We start from the raw sequence: 17181 nt of genomic DNA, 5'->3' as shown, positions 1-17181 counted from the left end.
TAAAATGTAAGTCGCTCTGGATAAGAGCGTCTGCCTAAATGTAAATCATGATAATTCCCTAGGTTCCTCTGGGCATTAGTATTTTCTCCTGCAGTCCAAAGACTTGCAGACGGTTAATCGGCATTCCCAAATTTCCCATAGTGTATTTGTGTGCCATGCGATGGATTGGCACCTTGTCCTGGGTGTACTCTGACTTGTGCTCTGAGTCTCCTGGACCCTGTATGGAGAATGAGCATTATAGAAGATATATGAATGATTAAAATCAAGGTTGTGTCTAAAATTCTAATTTTTAAACATACACAGTATAATATGCAGGACTGTTTGTGAGCTGAAAAAGAAAATAAGAGAGGCAAATGCCAGTAAAATATAAATGAATGTAAAATATAAAATGTTCAATATGCAGTAATTTGCTCAGATTGTTACAGTAAATATATAATTTGTCATTTTTTTATTTTTTCAAAGCTTGTACTAAAGAGAAGCTTGTTCACTTTTGAGCGCAGGCCTTTTCACAGCTTACATTACTGTAAAGTTAAAAAGTTCCCATTCCAGTGAGGAGCAGAGGTGCTGTGCACTAGCACCCTAAAAATTCATAATAATAATTGTAATAACGATTATAATAATAAGGAACAAATTCCAAGAGATCACAAATCAGTTTTGTTCTTTTTTTTTGTGTGCAAGGCAAACAGAGCATTGTTAAGTTCTGTACAATTTCTCTGCATTTACAAAAGCTTTGCAGTAGAGGTTTGTTAGTTTTTTTTCCTGACTGTTCCATTCATGGTGAACCTGCTGTCCGGTGTTTCCTGTCCTCCCTGCAGCCACTCCCTTTAGCGCTTTAACCCTGTACTGCGCCGGACTTCTAGATCTACAGTACAGGAGATCAGAAACACTAAACTCCTCTATTGTTCGAATTATTTATTTGTTACATTTTATTTATTTATAAGAATGAGGAGTCGGGTCGTCGCCAAAGCCGCGTGCTTTCTGAGCGCCTCTGCGCTTTTGATCTACACGCTGTTTTATGTTACAATGTTTCTCGCGAATCCGTCTTCAAAGCTCCTGCCGAGGCTCGAGCGCGCAGCTGAGCGCATCATCCTGGACAAACTGGATGGGATCGAGCGTCAGATCGATCTGATAGGTGAGTTTGCGAGGTTAGACTTCTAGAACCTTCGCATACACATACACAGGATTGGTTAACTTGTAGGTCATTACTACCTTTATTATTATTATTATTATTATTATTATTTTCTCATATACCTGTGCCAGGTGTGGAGCCTCATTACGGCTCTCTGTTGCAGGTGCATTCAGGTTCACTATAAGGTGTATAAAGTTCCAAAAGTGTTTTTACAACCAAAAATAAAGTTAATTTGGTTATTGCTTATACACAGTACAATTGCTGTGATTGGGAAATCATCATCATCATCATCATTATTATTATTCCATCAGCACAATATTCTACAAAAATGTTAGAAAGAACTGTTACTTAGTTTTGCTTGTGTCAAAATCATTTATTGTATTGTCATTACTTGTATATGTTACAAGAAAACTATACAGTATTATCTACTTTCAATCATGAAACACATTTTCCTACTTTAATGTTCAATATTTAATTATAACATTTTTCAAAATTCCAAGTTCAATGAAATGTCTTGTCTCTTTGATCATGCATCAAAGTGGGACCATATACTGTACTCTTCCACTTTTGTCTTAAAAAAATCTGATTCACAATAACATCAATATCTTATGCAAAGGGTGAAATGCTACAAACATACTATTAATAATATGAAATAATTCAGTCACCCAGAACCGCGGCATTAATATTACTGTTACATAAAGTAACAGTAACACCAATGAAATTTTATTTACAAATTTTATTTTGAAATTTGTTACATACACAAATTAAAAAGTAACACCAATGAAATTTTATTTTGAATTGTTACATCTCCTCAGATCTTCCTATTGGAAGCTTGTCTGCATATAACTTTGTACTGCTCATCGAAAAATAAAAGCATAGATTTATTTGTTTTGTTTCAAATGTTTACCTAAAATGTTAGAGCAAAGTTATGGCAAAAGTTGTTTTTTTTGTTTGTTTGATGGCAGGTTGCTGAAGGGGAATTCATCCAGGGAATTTATCCAATATAACCATCACTGCGTTTAGGTTTATGTCGATTTCACTTTTGCACCTAACTATCCATCAATGTGATAAAATAGTAAGAATAAGCTCCCTTAGGTACCAAAAAAAAATTTGCTCACCTGCCTTTACATGCATTTGAACTTGAGTAGCATCCAATTCCTCATGTATTGATTTAATATGATGTTGGCCTACCCTTTGCAGCTATAACAGCTTCAACTCTTTTGGGAAGGCGTTCTACAATGTTGGAACATGCGAATGTGAAGGCAGGTGAGCGAATACTTTTGGCAATATAGTGTATATGGTCATTTAGATTTAAGAGGACATACATAGTATAAATGCAAAAAAAATGTACTTATCAAAATGTGATTTTATTGCTTTTGCTAATTTTCATTTTATTCTACTAGTTTGAAATATGTAATATGATTAATGAACAACGTGAACTAATTATCAGTTGGTGCTGACCGGTGCTGAAGAAACGATTCGGTGTCGTCAGTAAGGTTGTGTGAATCGAACTGACTGATGTCATCAAAAGGTTGACACCAAAATGTCTGTCTCAAATTTTTTGTGCAGTGTTTAAACAACTGTATTTTATCTTTTTTGTTTTTTATAAAATTTCTTTTATAAACATATCCCTGTAGTTATTTTGATTTCTGCAAGCATAGTTTACAAAAAAAAAAGAAATTCTATGCTAGTTTGTTTTATAAGCCTTGTAATATGCTCTAAACATAACTGTCATTATTTATGTTATAACTTTGTTATAATAAACTATACTTTGTTATAATAAACTTTGTTATTTTTAAACTTGTGCGATAACGTTCCATTAGGAGTGACACTGACCTTAGTGACGCCACTGAAATGAGAATAGTATTAAATTTAGAGAATAAATTCACATGTGGAACAGTAGATAATATCTCATAATATTAGTTCTGGTTTTCATCCTTGGCTCCGAGTTCTCCTGAGGTGACTGCACAGAGTTTCATTATATTGCAGTGTTTAAACAATGCATGATTGAATCATTTGCATGAAAAAAAAATTGTGTTGACATTCATTTGAAACTTGCAAACAAATTTTAATTAAGTATGTTCATGGTTTTAAGGTTTACTGTATGTTTTTACCACAGTGTTTGTTAAACCAAATCCTTTAAAAAAAGGGGGAAAAAAGCAGTTTAAAAAATTTTTTTAGTCATATATTTGTCATCCAAAACATTTTCCCAAATGACCATATATTCAACCAAACATTTGGAAATACTGTACATGGTTTACCCGATTACACCTGGAAATCTTTGGTAAACAAGACCTAAGGAAATCTGCTGTTCATAACCGCCTTCCAGACAGGATTAAATTTACATCCTGGAGGAACTTGCTGTTTTACAGGTACCACTCCATGTTGTTATATCCGTAAATGTTTAATTATTTATATTCAAACTTTCAGAATATAATGCTTCATTTAACATTAGATATTTAAGGAACTGACGATATTTAAGGAACTGACTTTCTATGAATCTGAATGAAAGCAAAGATCCAGATTCATAGAAAATCCTGTGGTTATTTTATTGCAGTCCAGTTATATTTTATTTTATGCAGGAGACTTAAGTGTAAAAAAAATCCATATATCTGCCAAATAAAATAATAAAATAATTATGCCTGAATAGGGGTAAACAGTGTCAAGCATGTATGCCTTGACTTATTTGAAGTTATTAAAACCTAAAAGTTTATGAAAAGTTAGTATCCCAGGAGACTTAGGGCATGATGCAGGGTACACCTGGACAGGTTGCCAATCCATTGCAGGGCACACACACACAGACGCACACTCATTCACACACCACGGGTAATTTGGGAACGTCAATTAGCCTAATCTGCATGCATTTGAACTGTGGAAAAAAAAAACAGACAGAAAACCCATCAAGTATGGGGAGAACATACACACTGTTTATATAAACAACATTGTGGGCGTGTCACAGGCTTTCTCACTGAATGTGACAGTAGGCAGCGGGTATAACGGGCACAGTTAAGGGCTGACGAAACATTGAAGCAGCATGAGGAGTGGCGGCGAGTTGAACACACACTGCTAATGGTAGCACGCAGGTGTCAGGATCTGTTGTGAAGAGTGTAAAGAAAAGCTATACCAACATATTTGTAAATACAGTGAGTAAAGTATGAACCCATAGAACCCTGTCCTGGGAGTTAAGAACCTTTCATGAAGCCCCCTTAACAACCCCGAGATGCTCTGACATGTTTTCACAGCTAAGTCGTTGGACATGAGCATGCAGAAAGTCCCAGGATTGGGCGAGACATTGCTGCCCACGGAAAAGAAGAAGCAAGTGGTCAACAAGTTGTTCCCAAACTCGAATCTTTTCATTAACTGGGGTGACGAGCTGTCTGAGGAGGAGCAGAAGCAAGCCGAACACTTGTTCCAGCTTTACGGATACAACGTGTTTCTCAGTGACCGACTCCCTCTGAACAGGACGCTGACGGACACCCGAGACGCCAGGTAAAACCCCTGCCATTTACAGCTGTGAAAAACAAATGTAGGAAGAACTCAAATGGTCCAGAAAATGCAGATTATGCTAGAACTGTCCTAGCTTTGTAGCTTTGCATAGCCAAATATTAATAAGCAGTGGGTGAAGTCAGTGTCTTAGATTTTTGAAATGTTTATGCATGACTTCCATGCTAATTCAAATTACTTAAGGCTCTGAATACAACTATAATTATATCATATTGTACTTTCAGTTCTTTGTTTTGGGTAATCCGTGTCTATAGCCATGATCGGTGCAATCCCTTGTGAATGTGTAGGACTGTTTTAAGAGGGACATCCTATTCAAACAGGTGATGAAACACACCCTAAGTAAGTCCAGGAAAAGGAAACGCATTCAGATGCCAGAGGACAAAATAAAAAATGTTCTGTATCTTAATCACACTGGATTAAAAGTTTTCCTGATAACACTGGATGCAATGTAGGAGAATTGACATACTCACACATGTTTGCATATAATGCAAATTATTACAGTCTGGAATAATGTACCGACCCAAATTATTGATATATACATTATGATGGAATGAAAGGGTCTTGTGTTTGATCCTAAGCTCTATGGAGTTTGCAAGTGTGCGCGTTTCCTCCAGGTTTCCGTGGTTCTTACCATTCCCTAAAACATTGCAGTAGGTACAGTAAATTTGTAATTCGAAATAGCACCTGCAGAACAAACACCTGTTCCCACCACATGCCTAGTGATCTGAGATCTAGCATGACCCTGAGCAGAAATGTAGCACTGAATGAAAGTTAATAAATGTTATGGTGGGTAAGTGGCACTCTTCAACTCTTAACTTTTAAAATTGACAACAATTATACAATCATAACATAAAAACCTGCTAATAATCACATTCCTGATAGGTGTGCTGCGAAGGTGTATTCTGATCAGCTCCCATCTCTCAGTGTGGTTCTGATCTACCTGAATGAGGCACTGTCGATTTTAAAGAGAGCCATACACAGCATCGTTGACAGGACGCCTGCTCATCTGCTCAAGGAGATTATACTGGTAGATGATCACAGCACTAACGGTTTGTACCTAAACCCACCTGTACTCGGTTGGTTTGGTTTTTCTTATAATTATTACTAATACTTTATATACCAAAGAAGGAGCAGTGTGGGATCAGGTAGTTGAGGCTCTGAGATGTTGATCAGTGGGTCAGGGTTTCAAGCCCAGGCACTGCTGGTCACCACTGTTATGTTCTTGGGCAAGACCCTTAACCCAATGCTCCATACAATTAAGCCACTGCATTTAGTGGCAATTCCAAGCCTGGTTAAAAAAATGAGGGTTGCGACAGGAACGGCATATGGCATAAAACCTGGGCCAAAGCTTGCACTTCAGATGATCCAAGCTGGTGGGACCTAGGACAAGCAGGACAAAACCTAAGGGGAAAAAAAAACCTCATACAGAAATTAACGTTGTTTGTTTTTATGCCCTTTTCCAGCTCTATGTTTAAAGTTAATATCATTTGTTCTAGGCATTGCTGTAGCTGATTTGTTTTATATATATATTATTACTAAATCTTAACATGATTGATCAATGCATGAAGTTTCAAGTAAAAAATAACTACAGATCAGACTTTTTCTTCTTAAAATATTACGAAATGGATCTGGTACATTACCAGTCATTCAAAAAATACAAACGTGTAAATATAGCTGTGTTTCTATAATACAAATTAACAAGTAAATAAACACATTTTCTGTTTTTATTAAAAATCACGGTGGCCCAACAGAAGCAGCCTGACCCATGACTTCCCATGAAGTGGACATTTCGAAAGGGAAACTGAATATAAAGTATAAAGATCTTAACTGAGCACAGTCTGTTATTAATCGTTGTAGGTGATCTGAAGGAAAAACTCAGTGAATTTATCAACCAAGTTCATCAACAGAGACCTGGTTTAGTTAAGAAAATCAGCCACAAACAGCGACTGGGTCTGACACAAGCTCGCATTTCAGGATGGAAAGCAGCTGTTGGAGATGTGGTGGCCATTTTGGATGCCCACATTGAGGTGCATAAGCAATGGTAAAAAAACGAATCCTACATTTACAATTATGTCTGTACTGTACACATTACTCGAATGCCTAGCAATTTGTAGTTTGGATATACAGGAAGTAAGGACATAAACACTTGGAGCCGTGAGGTTATAGGAAAATAAAAAAGGACACAGAGTGGTGTGATGTGACGCAATGCAAAGTGGAGTCACTCGTACCACCCTGAAGGTGATTCTTTTCTATAACAGCATGTCTTGAACTAATTCGTTTCACTTTGATAACAGAGCAATGCCATAGTTTTTACAATTTAAATTAGTATTATCACATTTATTCTATGCTAGGATTTAGCGTAAGCATTATGTCCTAGGACACACAATGCTAATATGCATTAGCATTATGTGTATAGTACCAGAACTCCAAATAAACATACAGACTGAAGTGTTATTTAATACATACTACTATTTACGGTCTAGAAAATTATTTCAATTAATTTTCCCTTGGTTTAAGGGCAGAACCGCTGCTGGCCAAAATCAAAGCAAACCGGAAGGTGGTGCTGTCTCCAGTGTTCGACCGGGTGGAATTCGATACCCTCGAAGTGACTCCATACTATCCAAATGCCCATGCTTTTGACTGGCAGCTCTGGTGCTTGTATGAGTCCTTCAGGCCGGACTGGTATGAACTTAATGACCCGTCTATACCCGGAATGTGAGTGAGACCTATTTTATTTACAGTAACTTAAAATCTCTATACTGTACAAAACTCTGTGTATTATTGTGCTATTAAAATATGTGACCCACCACATCAAATAAGATATTTAATCGCATTTTGGGTGCTTTGAGTTATGCATATTTTCAGAATCCTGCATCAATTAGCTCCATTTTGATACCAAGTTGATTACTGAACTTTATATGGTGTTCATTACAGTGTTTGAAATGAATTTTCAGGATTTAAACTTTCTCAGGTTACGTTTAAAGCATCAAGAAAAGTTGCCAAAATTGAACGTGTTCCATTTTACCTGCTTCACAATATTGGCCAAAGCGCAAAACTTACCTGCGCAACTCAACGCTTGACTTGTTATGAAGGGTCACAGATGCAGGAGAACTTGGAGGCATGCTCTTATGGGAAAATAATCAAAACTGTAGCTAGGTGGCATGATGTGACTCAACTGACACTTTTTTTTTAATAGTTTTATTTTTCTGCGTATTAGTCAGTCTCGCCAACATAATCCAAACATAAGTTGCAAAACAACAATTTTATACTGAGGATGTCAACACATGAACCCAAGGCTATGAAAGGAAAAGTAATAGAAAAAAAACACAGACAAAGGCCCTAAACATCATGTGAGAATAAAGAAAACAAGAGCACTAAAAATCCCCTTAACATGAATTAATTCTTAATGATTTTGCCATTAATTATTAAAATCAATATAAATATGACAGTGCATATATGAGCATTTATTTTCTGACATAGTAGAGGAAGCGGAGCTTCCCTTGTAGTCTTAGAGCAGCCGCCACTGATGTGCACGTATGTTGATTATAGCAGTAAGAGACTAAGACCCAGCAGGGGAGACGATTACCCACAATTCCGCAGCGCAAGAGAGAGAAAAAACATTGGTTCAGTTGTGATCACGCGACTCTCTGCGTCAAAACAAGAAGCACATGCGTGATACATGATACTCGGTACTCGTAAACCAAGACTTGTTCGATTTTCAAGTCAAAATTTGCTTGTCTTGAGGAACACTCATAAACTGCGTTACTCGCAATCTGAGGTTTCACTGTATATATTAATGGTGTGGAAATTTCTTGAAGCAAGTTAGTTCCTATTCTCACCTGCTTTACACTTATAAATAGTTACTCCTTTACTAGAATTTTTATGTTCGTGCTCATGAACTTAAAAATACAAAACAATACAACTTGTGAAAATGAGAAACCAGAAGAATCAGCATCTGTCCCGAAGAATTCACCTGGGTGGAAACCTTAATGTCCCATATTTCCCTATTTCTTAAACAAGTTAAGAGCACTCCAAGGTGTGTGTATGTGTTTGTGTGTTAATGCTCCAGCAGAAATATTCCTCAGTTAACACATTATTAAAAACCTCTATCTTTCTGTGTCACTCGACCTCCTATTCAGTTCCACTTCGGTTCTGCTGTCAAATGAGCTACTGCTCAGCCGCGCCCCATAAAGAACAGCAGAGCTGAGCAACAAACCAAGGGAAGGGGATCTTCCTCTGTGAGGTCACAATAGGGGAAAATCTTGGGAAGAGTCTGTCTGAGATGCCACGGGGTTGTAGACAAAGAGAACTCCAACCCAACCTTCAGGGGAGGAGGAATGGGGAATTTGGAGATCTTGAGTGTACTGTAAAAAGTATTTTAAAGAATGGAGGAAGAGGCCAAGGAAGAAAGTATTTGATGGGTTCCGAAAAGGTGACTGGACCAGAAAAGATTATTTAAATTGGAAGGAAGATGGGAGATATAAAGACCAGAAGGTGGCGGTAATGCAACATAATGGATGCCAACTGCTTAAGACAAAATCTGCTAAAGTCAACTGCTAAAGTGATCTAAAGACAAAATCTAATCTGCGTATTGAAACCCTGGCAAATACAAAAACTGAAAAAATAACAAAAAGCAGGGAATTTTTTGTTGCCTATATTTTTGTTTGGACATGCACGTTGATGACCGATTCAAAAATGGCTAAAAAAAACTATTTTTGCATAAAAATGTAATAGCAATTTAAAGCAATTGTGTTGGCACAAATGTAAAATCCATAAAAGTACACACATGTAGAAGATCTGACTAAAATCTGATTTTAAAAATAACCACTGCTGTGTTTGAATATTTTCTTTTGATTCTGCTTTTGACAGAAGCCCTTCTGTTATGGGAATCCTTGTGGCTGATCGATTGTTCTTGGGAGAAATTGGAGGTTTGGACAAAGGAATGGAAATATATGGAGGGGAAAACGTTGAGCTTGGAATACGTGTAAGTTGTTACACGTGTTTTTGCACCTGTAATGTTTAAGGAGTTAAGTAAAGCATGTGGTTTGTTTATTTTTTAGGTTTGGCTGTGTGGGGGAAGCATTGAGATCATCCCTTGTTCTAAGATTGCTCATATAGAGAGAGCACACAAGCCCTACGCTCCAGATCTCGGCGAGCCCATGAGGAGAAATGCGCTAAGAGTGGCTGAAATATGGATGGATGAATATAAGAAAAACGTTTATATAAGCTGGAATCTCCCCCTGAAGGTTGGTTGTAGTAAGCTCTGAGTATTCTTTGGCCAAGTTGAAAAGATGATTTAGCTTCTATCTTATCTACCTATAGGATCTGCTGAAAAAATGGTTTCATAAAGATAAGCATGTGTATTAAGATGATTGAATGCAAGTTTAACTAAAATTAAATTTAAACTGAAATGAAAGTTACAAAAACACACATTACAACCTACAACGCAAATAATTATATTGTGGGCTTTATGGGCCATCGTGGATTGGACTTGTTTGTCTGGTGCATCCCATGGGTGATTGATTGGAAAGGGATCTGAGCAGTTTGGAGGCCGGGTTGGTGTTTGGTTTCCGATTTGTGCTGCATTGACTTCTTTGTGGGATCAGACTGGGCCAGCTGGCTTTCGTTCCACAGCGCCATGGGTGTGTGCAGGGTGCCCATGATCCTGTCCCCAGTTTCCTGGTATATAAATGATAATCAATGTCAATATCTTAATGTTAGGGCTGATCAGTGTATAATGATGTTATTAGAGAGTTTGGGTTTCGTCATAACTTAAACACTGCCCAATACTCTACAGTATAATACAATCCAATAATAACTCCACAAATCAGTGTTTGAATGATCTAAATAAACTGAATAAACATAAAATGAAGATAAAAATGTTTGGTGAAATCTGATTTAAACTTTTCCCATTCAGGATCATGGAATCGACATTGGAGATGTGACTGAAAGAAAGAAGCTGAGAAAACAACTTAACTGTAAGCCCTTTAGCTGGTATCTGAAGAACGTGTATCCTGAGTTAGACCCCTGGGATGATCTCCTCGGTTACGGCACAGTAAACAACATTTATTTCCCTTTCCTTTCACTTCTTATGAGTACAAAAATATAAGTATACACAGGAATAATTTGGCAAAAGCCAATGAACTTAAATGGTTTGCTTTTCTTGCTTTTGACAGATACAGACTAACCTCTTAGAAAATCAATGCATTGATCAGGGTCCTGTTCCTGGCAGTGTCCCTGTCCTTTATCAGTGTCATTTCTTCAGCTCTCAGGTACTTATGTATTCAACAGTTACACCTTAGAAAACTTTTAAAGGCTCTGACACACCTAGTCGCATAAACCAAAGGCAACTAATAACCATGTCACATCTTCATGGTTTTTGTAGCGTTTGAATATCAAGTAGGGTGAAGTAATGGTAGCATGTGTGTTAACAAATGAAAAAAAAAAACTGTATAAATAAAATTATCCTCTACCTAGCAATGTCATATTGTACAGTGTCTATCCAGTAAGTTCAGCATATGGACGAGTGGACGGTTAGGTTAATCGTTGCCATTTGTGAGTCATGCTCAGACAAAGCACAACACTGATACTCCTATGAATGAAGCTTTTAACTTGCTAAAGTTCATACTGTATATATTTATGACTCTCCAAACTAAAATCACTAGACCTTGGTTGTATCGAAAACTTATGGGATTGCCCTTTATCTGGACCTTAAATCCCAAGGACACCATACCTATCTGTTGCTTGGAATTAAAAGAGAAAAATTGATCATCCTCTCAGTCAGGGGAAGATGGTGCGGCCATTTTACACATATAGACATTTAGACACATGTAGATACCATATATTGCCAAAAATAATTCATTCATTGTTTAAATTATATAATTCAGGTGTTCGAATCAGTTACATGCTTACAGGTGTATAAAATCAAGCACCTACTGTAGGCATGCAGATCGCTTCTACAAACATTTTTAAAAGAATGGGTCGCTCTCTGGAATTCCAGCATGGTACCATTATACTAAACATTCCACAGTCAACTGTTATTGGTATTATTACAAAGTGGAAGCAATTGGGAATGACAGCAACTCAGTCACGAAGTGAAATCGCAGAGCGAGGTCAGTGGATGCTGAGACAAATAGTGCAGAGAGGTCACCAACATTCTGCAGAGGACGTTCTGGTCTCTAGAGCAGTGGAGACGTGTTTTCTGGAGTGACAAATCACACTTCTCTGTCTGGCAATCTGATGGATGGGTCTGGGTTTGGCGGTTGCCAGGAGAACGGTACTTGTCTGACTGCATTGTGCCAAGTTTGGTGGAGGTACAAACTTTGGAGGTTTGGTGATGGGGTTGTTTTTCAGGAGTTAGGCTCAGCCTCTTAGTTCCAGTGAAATGAACTCATATTGCTTCAGCATTCCATGACATTTTGGACAACTTTGTACCCCCAACTTTGTGGGACCAGTTTGGGGACGGCCCCTTTCTCTTCCAACATGACTGTGCACAAAGACATGGATGAGCGAGGTTGGTGTGGAAGGCCTTGCCTGGTCTGCACAGAGTCCTGACCTCAACCCATTAGAACACCTTTGGGAGTAATTAGAGCAGAGACTGCGAGTCAGGCCTCATCATCCAACACATCAGTGTCTGACCTGACAAATGCGCTTCTGGGAGAATGGTCAAAAATTCCCATAAACACACTCCTAACCCTTGTGGAAAGCCTTCCCCGAAGAGTTGAAGCTGTTATAGCTGCAAAGAATGGGCTAACATCCTATTAAACCCTATGGATTAAGAATTGGATATTACTTAAATTCATATGCATTTGAAGGCAGATGAGCGAATACTTTAGTGAATTTATTTAGCTTTTCCTGTTTCTCTTCGGAACATAAATGAACTGCATGCATTTGTGAGCATGTTATTGCGGAAGATTTTCATCAACTGCCTTATATTAATGCATTCACTTTTTAGTAACTTTTATTCACAGAAACTTGTGTATGGTGGGTCTATATACTGTACATAATTTAAGCTTAATAATAATCACTCACTCACCGCCTATACCACTTTATCCTGTGTCCAGCATGACTATGCACAGTAAATCCATGACTAGGTACCAATCCATCACAGGGCACACATAAACACACAATCATTTACACACTACTGGCAATTTGGGAACGCCAACAATATTAATCTTCATGTTTTTGGACTGTGGGAGGAAACCGGAGTACCCGGAGGAAACACTAAGCTGGAGAACATGCCAACTCCATGCACACAGACCCAAGGTAGGAATTAAACCTGGAACCTGGAGGTGCATGTATTTGTTTCCTCCTACCTGGTCAGTTGATGTAAGAAATGTAAAAAACAAACAAACAAACGAACAAACAAACAGAAAAACAGCATGATAAACAGTAGAATATTTGCTGATGGACTTTAGGTGAGACTGAAAAGTGATTTTTTTTTTATTTGGTGCTGTTGTTAAGTCAATTTTGTCCAAAAACCTTATGTTGGCATACTATTTAGTGCAGTAGTGTGCAATTTGGGTGGCTGTTATTTCTAGCCATATAAAGTTACACTGCGTCAAGAGATGTTGAATGAGTTAATCCTTTTGTACTTGATTCACATACAGTAGGAGTGGATTTGTTTTGGTGCTAAGTGTAAGGCCAAGGATTATTGTGTTGTTTAATGGCTCAGAATATAACAATAAAATGTCTTTGTTTACCTTGTTTAAGTTTGAACAGATAAAAGATCTGTCTTGTTGGGATCTTCCAACGTATCAGCCTTTTAAATACAAGTGTTCCAGTATCAGTAAGATACTTTACGATACTCTGTAGTGTGTCAATTATTCACTTTGCTTACTTGAGTTTCTAGCCAGAGACTTCCTTCTCATGCTCGTTGTCGTTAGCCTTGTTAGCCTATTCTTCATGTCTTTGAAATGGGAGTAGGGGACCCATGGGAAACCCACCCAGGTCAGGGGGAACATGCCAACTCCATGCACATAGACCCGTTGGCAGGATTCATACCCTGAACCCTGGAGGTGCGAGGCCACAGTGTTAACCACTATACCACCTTTTCACCAAAATTGCACATTACTTCTCTAAATAGTATGCGAACATAGGGTTCATGGACAAAACTGACAAACCAACAGTACCAATTTTTTTTACTCTTCAGTCTCACCTAGGGTTTATCAGCAAATATTTTGAAGCTGATAGGAACAGACCAGTTTAGATTGTAAAAACTAAGAGTATGCATCAGCTGGGTGTGTCAGGGCCCAGATTCCTATACAAACATTTTAATTGTTTAACAATGCTTTAACTTTTAATTGCTAATTCCCCTGTCTACCATCTGCTTGTTGTGTACATAGCACTGTTACTATAAAAGTAATGGGGAACTTAATATCGGTGGCATTAAATCTCACAAGTACAATCAAAACCGCTGCCTGGTGGATCCTGGTGAGGGAAACACACCTGCACTGCACAGCTGTCAAATGGCCAAGGAAAAGGAATTGTATATGCACTGGGACTTTAAACAGGTAATTAATCGAATCAAATTAGTTCTCAGCTTTGCATTGCACTGCTAAATGAGTAACACCAGGATCTTGAGAGAAAATCCAGCTTCCTTAAGTACTTTCATATCACAGCACTGTGGTCAGATCGATATGGACTAGTTTTCATTAACAGCACTCACTCTACAAGTTTCTATGGTAATTAATTATTAACAATAACATTTCTTATGGTAGCTAGTGAGGCTGCTATGGTAAAGAAGTGCTAAGGAAATGAAGAAAGGTCCATGCATTGAAAAGTTTACTAATAGCAGCAGCGAAGCTTCCTGATCCATGGAGGCCGTCCTCTTTCTGAACACTGTGCGTAAGCTGAACAGAAGCATCCAGGTTTCTATGTAACAACAGTGGAAATGACATTACTTAAGACAGGGAAGAGAGTTATTGCTTTACTCGCATCGCAAGTACTTTAGTACCTGTTTTATTTTAAGTAATAAGGTAAGGTATTGTGTAAGTAGATATCACCAGTGCCAGTGCTTTGGCAAAGTTGTATACTGTATCTTATGATAATGTTAAAAATTTCCAAACAAAATTTGTTTTTTCCCTTTTGTTCGCTTCAACAGAGAAAAAAAAATATTAATAACTTAACCAGACCGTATTAAATCACTTACCCCATTGTTAAAATGAGGAATTTGTATAGTAACAAAACTACTATTGCAGTTTTATAATTCTGTATTGTTTTCCACAGGGTCATGCCATAAGAAACAAGAACACAAAGAGATGCCTTGAGGTTGCCCAAGGAGAAGACTCATGGTACCACCTTGTCATTCAGGCTTGCAGTGGGCAAAAGTGGACAATCCAACATGTCATTAAGGAATTTTAAGTGTTTAATACTGTAACAGCCACATTCATCAAACGCGAGAACAAAGGAAATGAAACCTATTGAATGTCAGCCATCACTGAGACTTCACACTCGCACTCAGAGGAGACTTTCATACTGGAAAGATGAATGCAAATTTTTTTTATCAGACTTTTTGAAGTTTAATGACTGAGGTTAATGATTTAGCTAGAAACCATGTGGGTGGTAACCTTTTTTTAACAGACAAATTATTTTTTTTTTTTACAGATTATCTGGAAACAGGACACGACTATAAACATTTTCTTATTTGTTGTGGTACATTACTGAAAAAAGACTTTTTTCGATTTACAGTTGTGTCACTTATTGCCTTTATTTAAAAAAAAATCTTGAATTAAGTTACTTTTTATAAATTTGCTCAACTATATCTGATCCCACAGCGCCACCTGCAGTTTGAAGAGGATTTCCAGAATAGGTTTTCCAGAGATCCCTGGCTAATCAGCTTCACCGGAGGTTACAGAAAGACTTACCTTCATAACACAAACATTTCATTTTAAGAAGAAAATGATGAAATGCCAGATAAAATCCCTTCATTGAGTCTTACTGTTACAGTACACAACTCTGTTCTCATAACGATGACTTTTCACTTGGTTTGGCCAAAATTTAAATAACCTCTTTAAAAAAATACACATGGTACCATCTCATAGAAAAAACTTTAACATTTTAATTTCAAAAAAGTTCAATTATTTCATTATCATCACTGAGAGGCGTTTTTACTTAAGGGAAAATTGCATCGTTAAAAGCAATTTGGTTTCCAAAAGAGCCTTACACTCTAATTTAATGACATCTTAGGAAATAAGGGGGGAAATATATCTAGGTTTCACTATGACAAACCAAATATATTTCTAGACGTTTAGTGTCTAGATGTTAAAAATGCTCTAGAATGTTTTGCTTGATTTTAACTTAGGAAGTCCCTAAATGACATCTAATGAACATTCTGGTGCAGTCATGTGACAAGTTGTGAACTTGTGTACCTGTGGCATTATTTCCAAAATGCTGGCCTGTCTGGGTAGCACATGGGTCAAAAATAGGTCATTTAAAAAAAAATTTTTTCCTCGTTCCCAGGGGTACTAAAAGTAAGTTTCATCCTATTTAACACTCTCAATAACTCATCGTCTATACCTCTTTATCCTGTATACAGGGTCGCGGGGGGCGTGGAGCCTATCCCAAGAGGCTTGAGGCGGGGTACACCCTGGAATGAGTGCCCATCCATCACGAGGCACACACATGCATGGAATTGTTTTTAATTAAAAAATGCCAGTCATTAGTATCAAAATGTAAACAATAAATAATTTTTGCCTTTTTTAAACCTTTGGTTAAACTTTGTGTTTGCTGGAATTTTGTTTACCTCTGATAGGCTTCTAAAAAAACCTGTTACATCTGCACTTTGGTTTTCTTCTTGTTGTTCTATCCTGATAAATTCTGTTTTCATTTCTTCAGTTCTTTGCTCTATTCCTCTTTGATGTTGTCACTTAGCATTCGGATATTTGATTAGATTTTTCTTCATCCAGTAGTTAGACATCTGATTCCTGTAGTGAACATAAGTCAGTGGTCATGAAGCCTAACGTGGTGGTTGAAATCCCGAAATTTGTACTTGTTTGTAATCATTGTCTTTTTAGCTGAAATTAATTTATTCAATTTTGACTCTCCTTGCCTTTTTTGTTGTGTTTTTGTTTCTTTTTCTTTTTTTCTGAATGATCCACTCTTTTAACTGCATTACTGATTGGACCAGAGGCCTTTGCCCTTATTGTTTCAAGCAGATGACTTCTCCCAGATGTTCCTGGGTCTGAAACATGGCTGTTGCAATGGAAAGCAAGCGTGTCCAATCTGTCTCCAGAGGGTGGAAAAAAATGTTTATATTACTGTTTGTAAGAATAGAGAGGGGCCTTTTTTGAATGTGTACATTTTCACTGTTTGCATTACTGTGTTACTATTTTGAAAAGTAAAGCATTTTTTTTTATTTTTTTTTACAAATTATAAACTAAAGCAATATATTATGACTGTCATGAGGCACTTTTTACAAAGCACCACTGGAAGAGACTAATCACTAACCTCACTTTGAATAAAGTAAAAAAAAAAACATCATGTATATAAATTTATATAATATACAGTGAAACCTTGGATTGCAAGTACCTTGTTGGTCTTTGAGCGTT

General features: G+C 37.3%; 1 protein-coding gene across 1 annotated transcript; it reads left to right on the top strand.

Moving 5' to 3' along the window:
• Nucleotides 1–747: 747 nt before the first annotated feature.
• Nucleotides 748–15648, top strand: LOC128531760 (probable polypeptide N-acetylgalactosaminyltransferase 8). The gene is made up of 11 exons (XM_053505892.1): nucleotides 748–1132; nucleotides 4372–4618; nucleotides 5516–5682; nucleotides 6491–6674; nucleotides 7151–7348; nucleotides 9503–9617; nucleotides 9694–9879; nucleotides 10551–10688; nucleotides 10810–10905; nucleotides 13978–14145; nucleotides 14861–15648. The coding sequence occupies exons 1-11, from the start codon at nucleotides 943–945 to the stop codon at nucleotides 14993–14995; spliced, it is 1824 nt and encodes a 607-aa protein (XP_053361867.1). The 5' UTR covers nucleotides 748–942; the 3' UTR covers nucleotides 14996–15648.
• Nucleotides 15649–17181: the final 1533 nt, after the last annotated feature.

Source organism: Clarias gariepinus, chromosome 10, assembly GCF_024256425.1.
Source record: "Clarias gariepinus isolate MV-2021 ecotype Netherlands chromosome 10, CGAR_prim_01v2, whole genome shotgun sequence".
In the NCBI taxonomy this organism is placed as follows: Eukaryota; Metazoa; Chordata; class Actinopteri; order Siluriformes; family Clariidae; genus Clarias; species Clarias gariepinus.
Note: the sequence above shows the minus strand (reverse complement) of the source record. Positions and strands in the feature narration are given on the sequence as shown.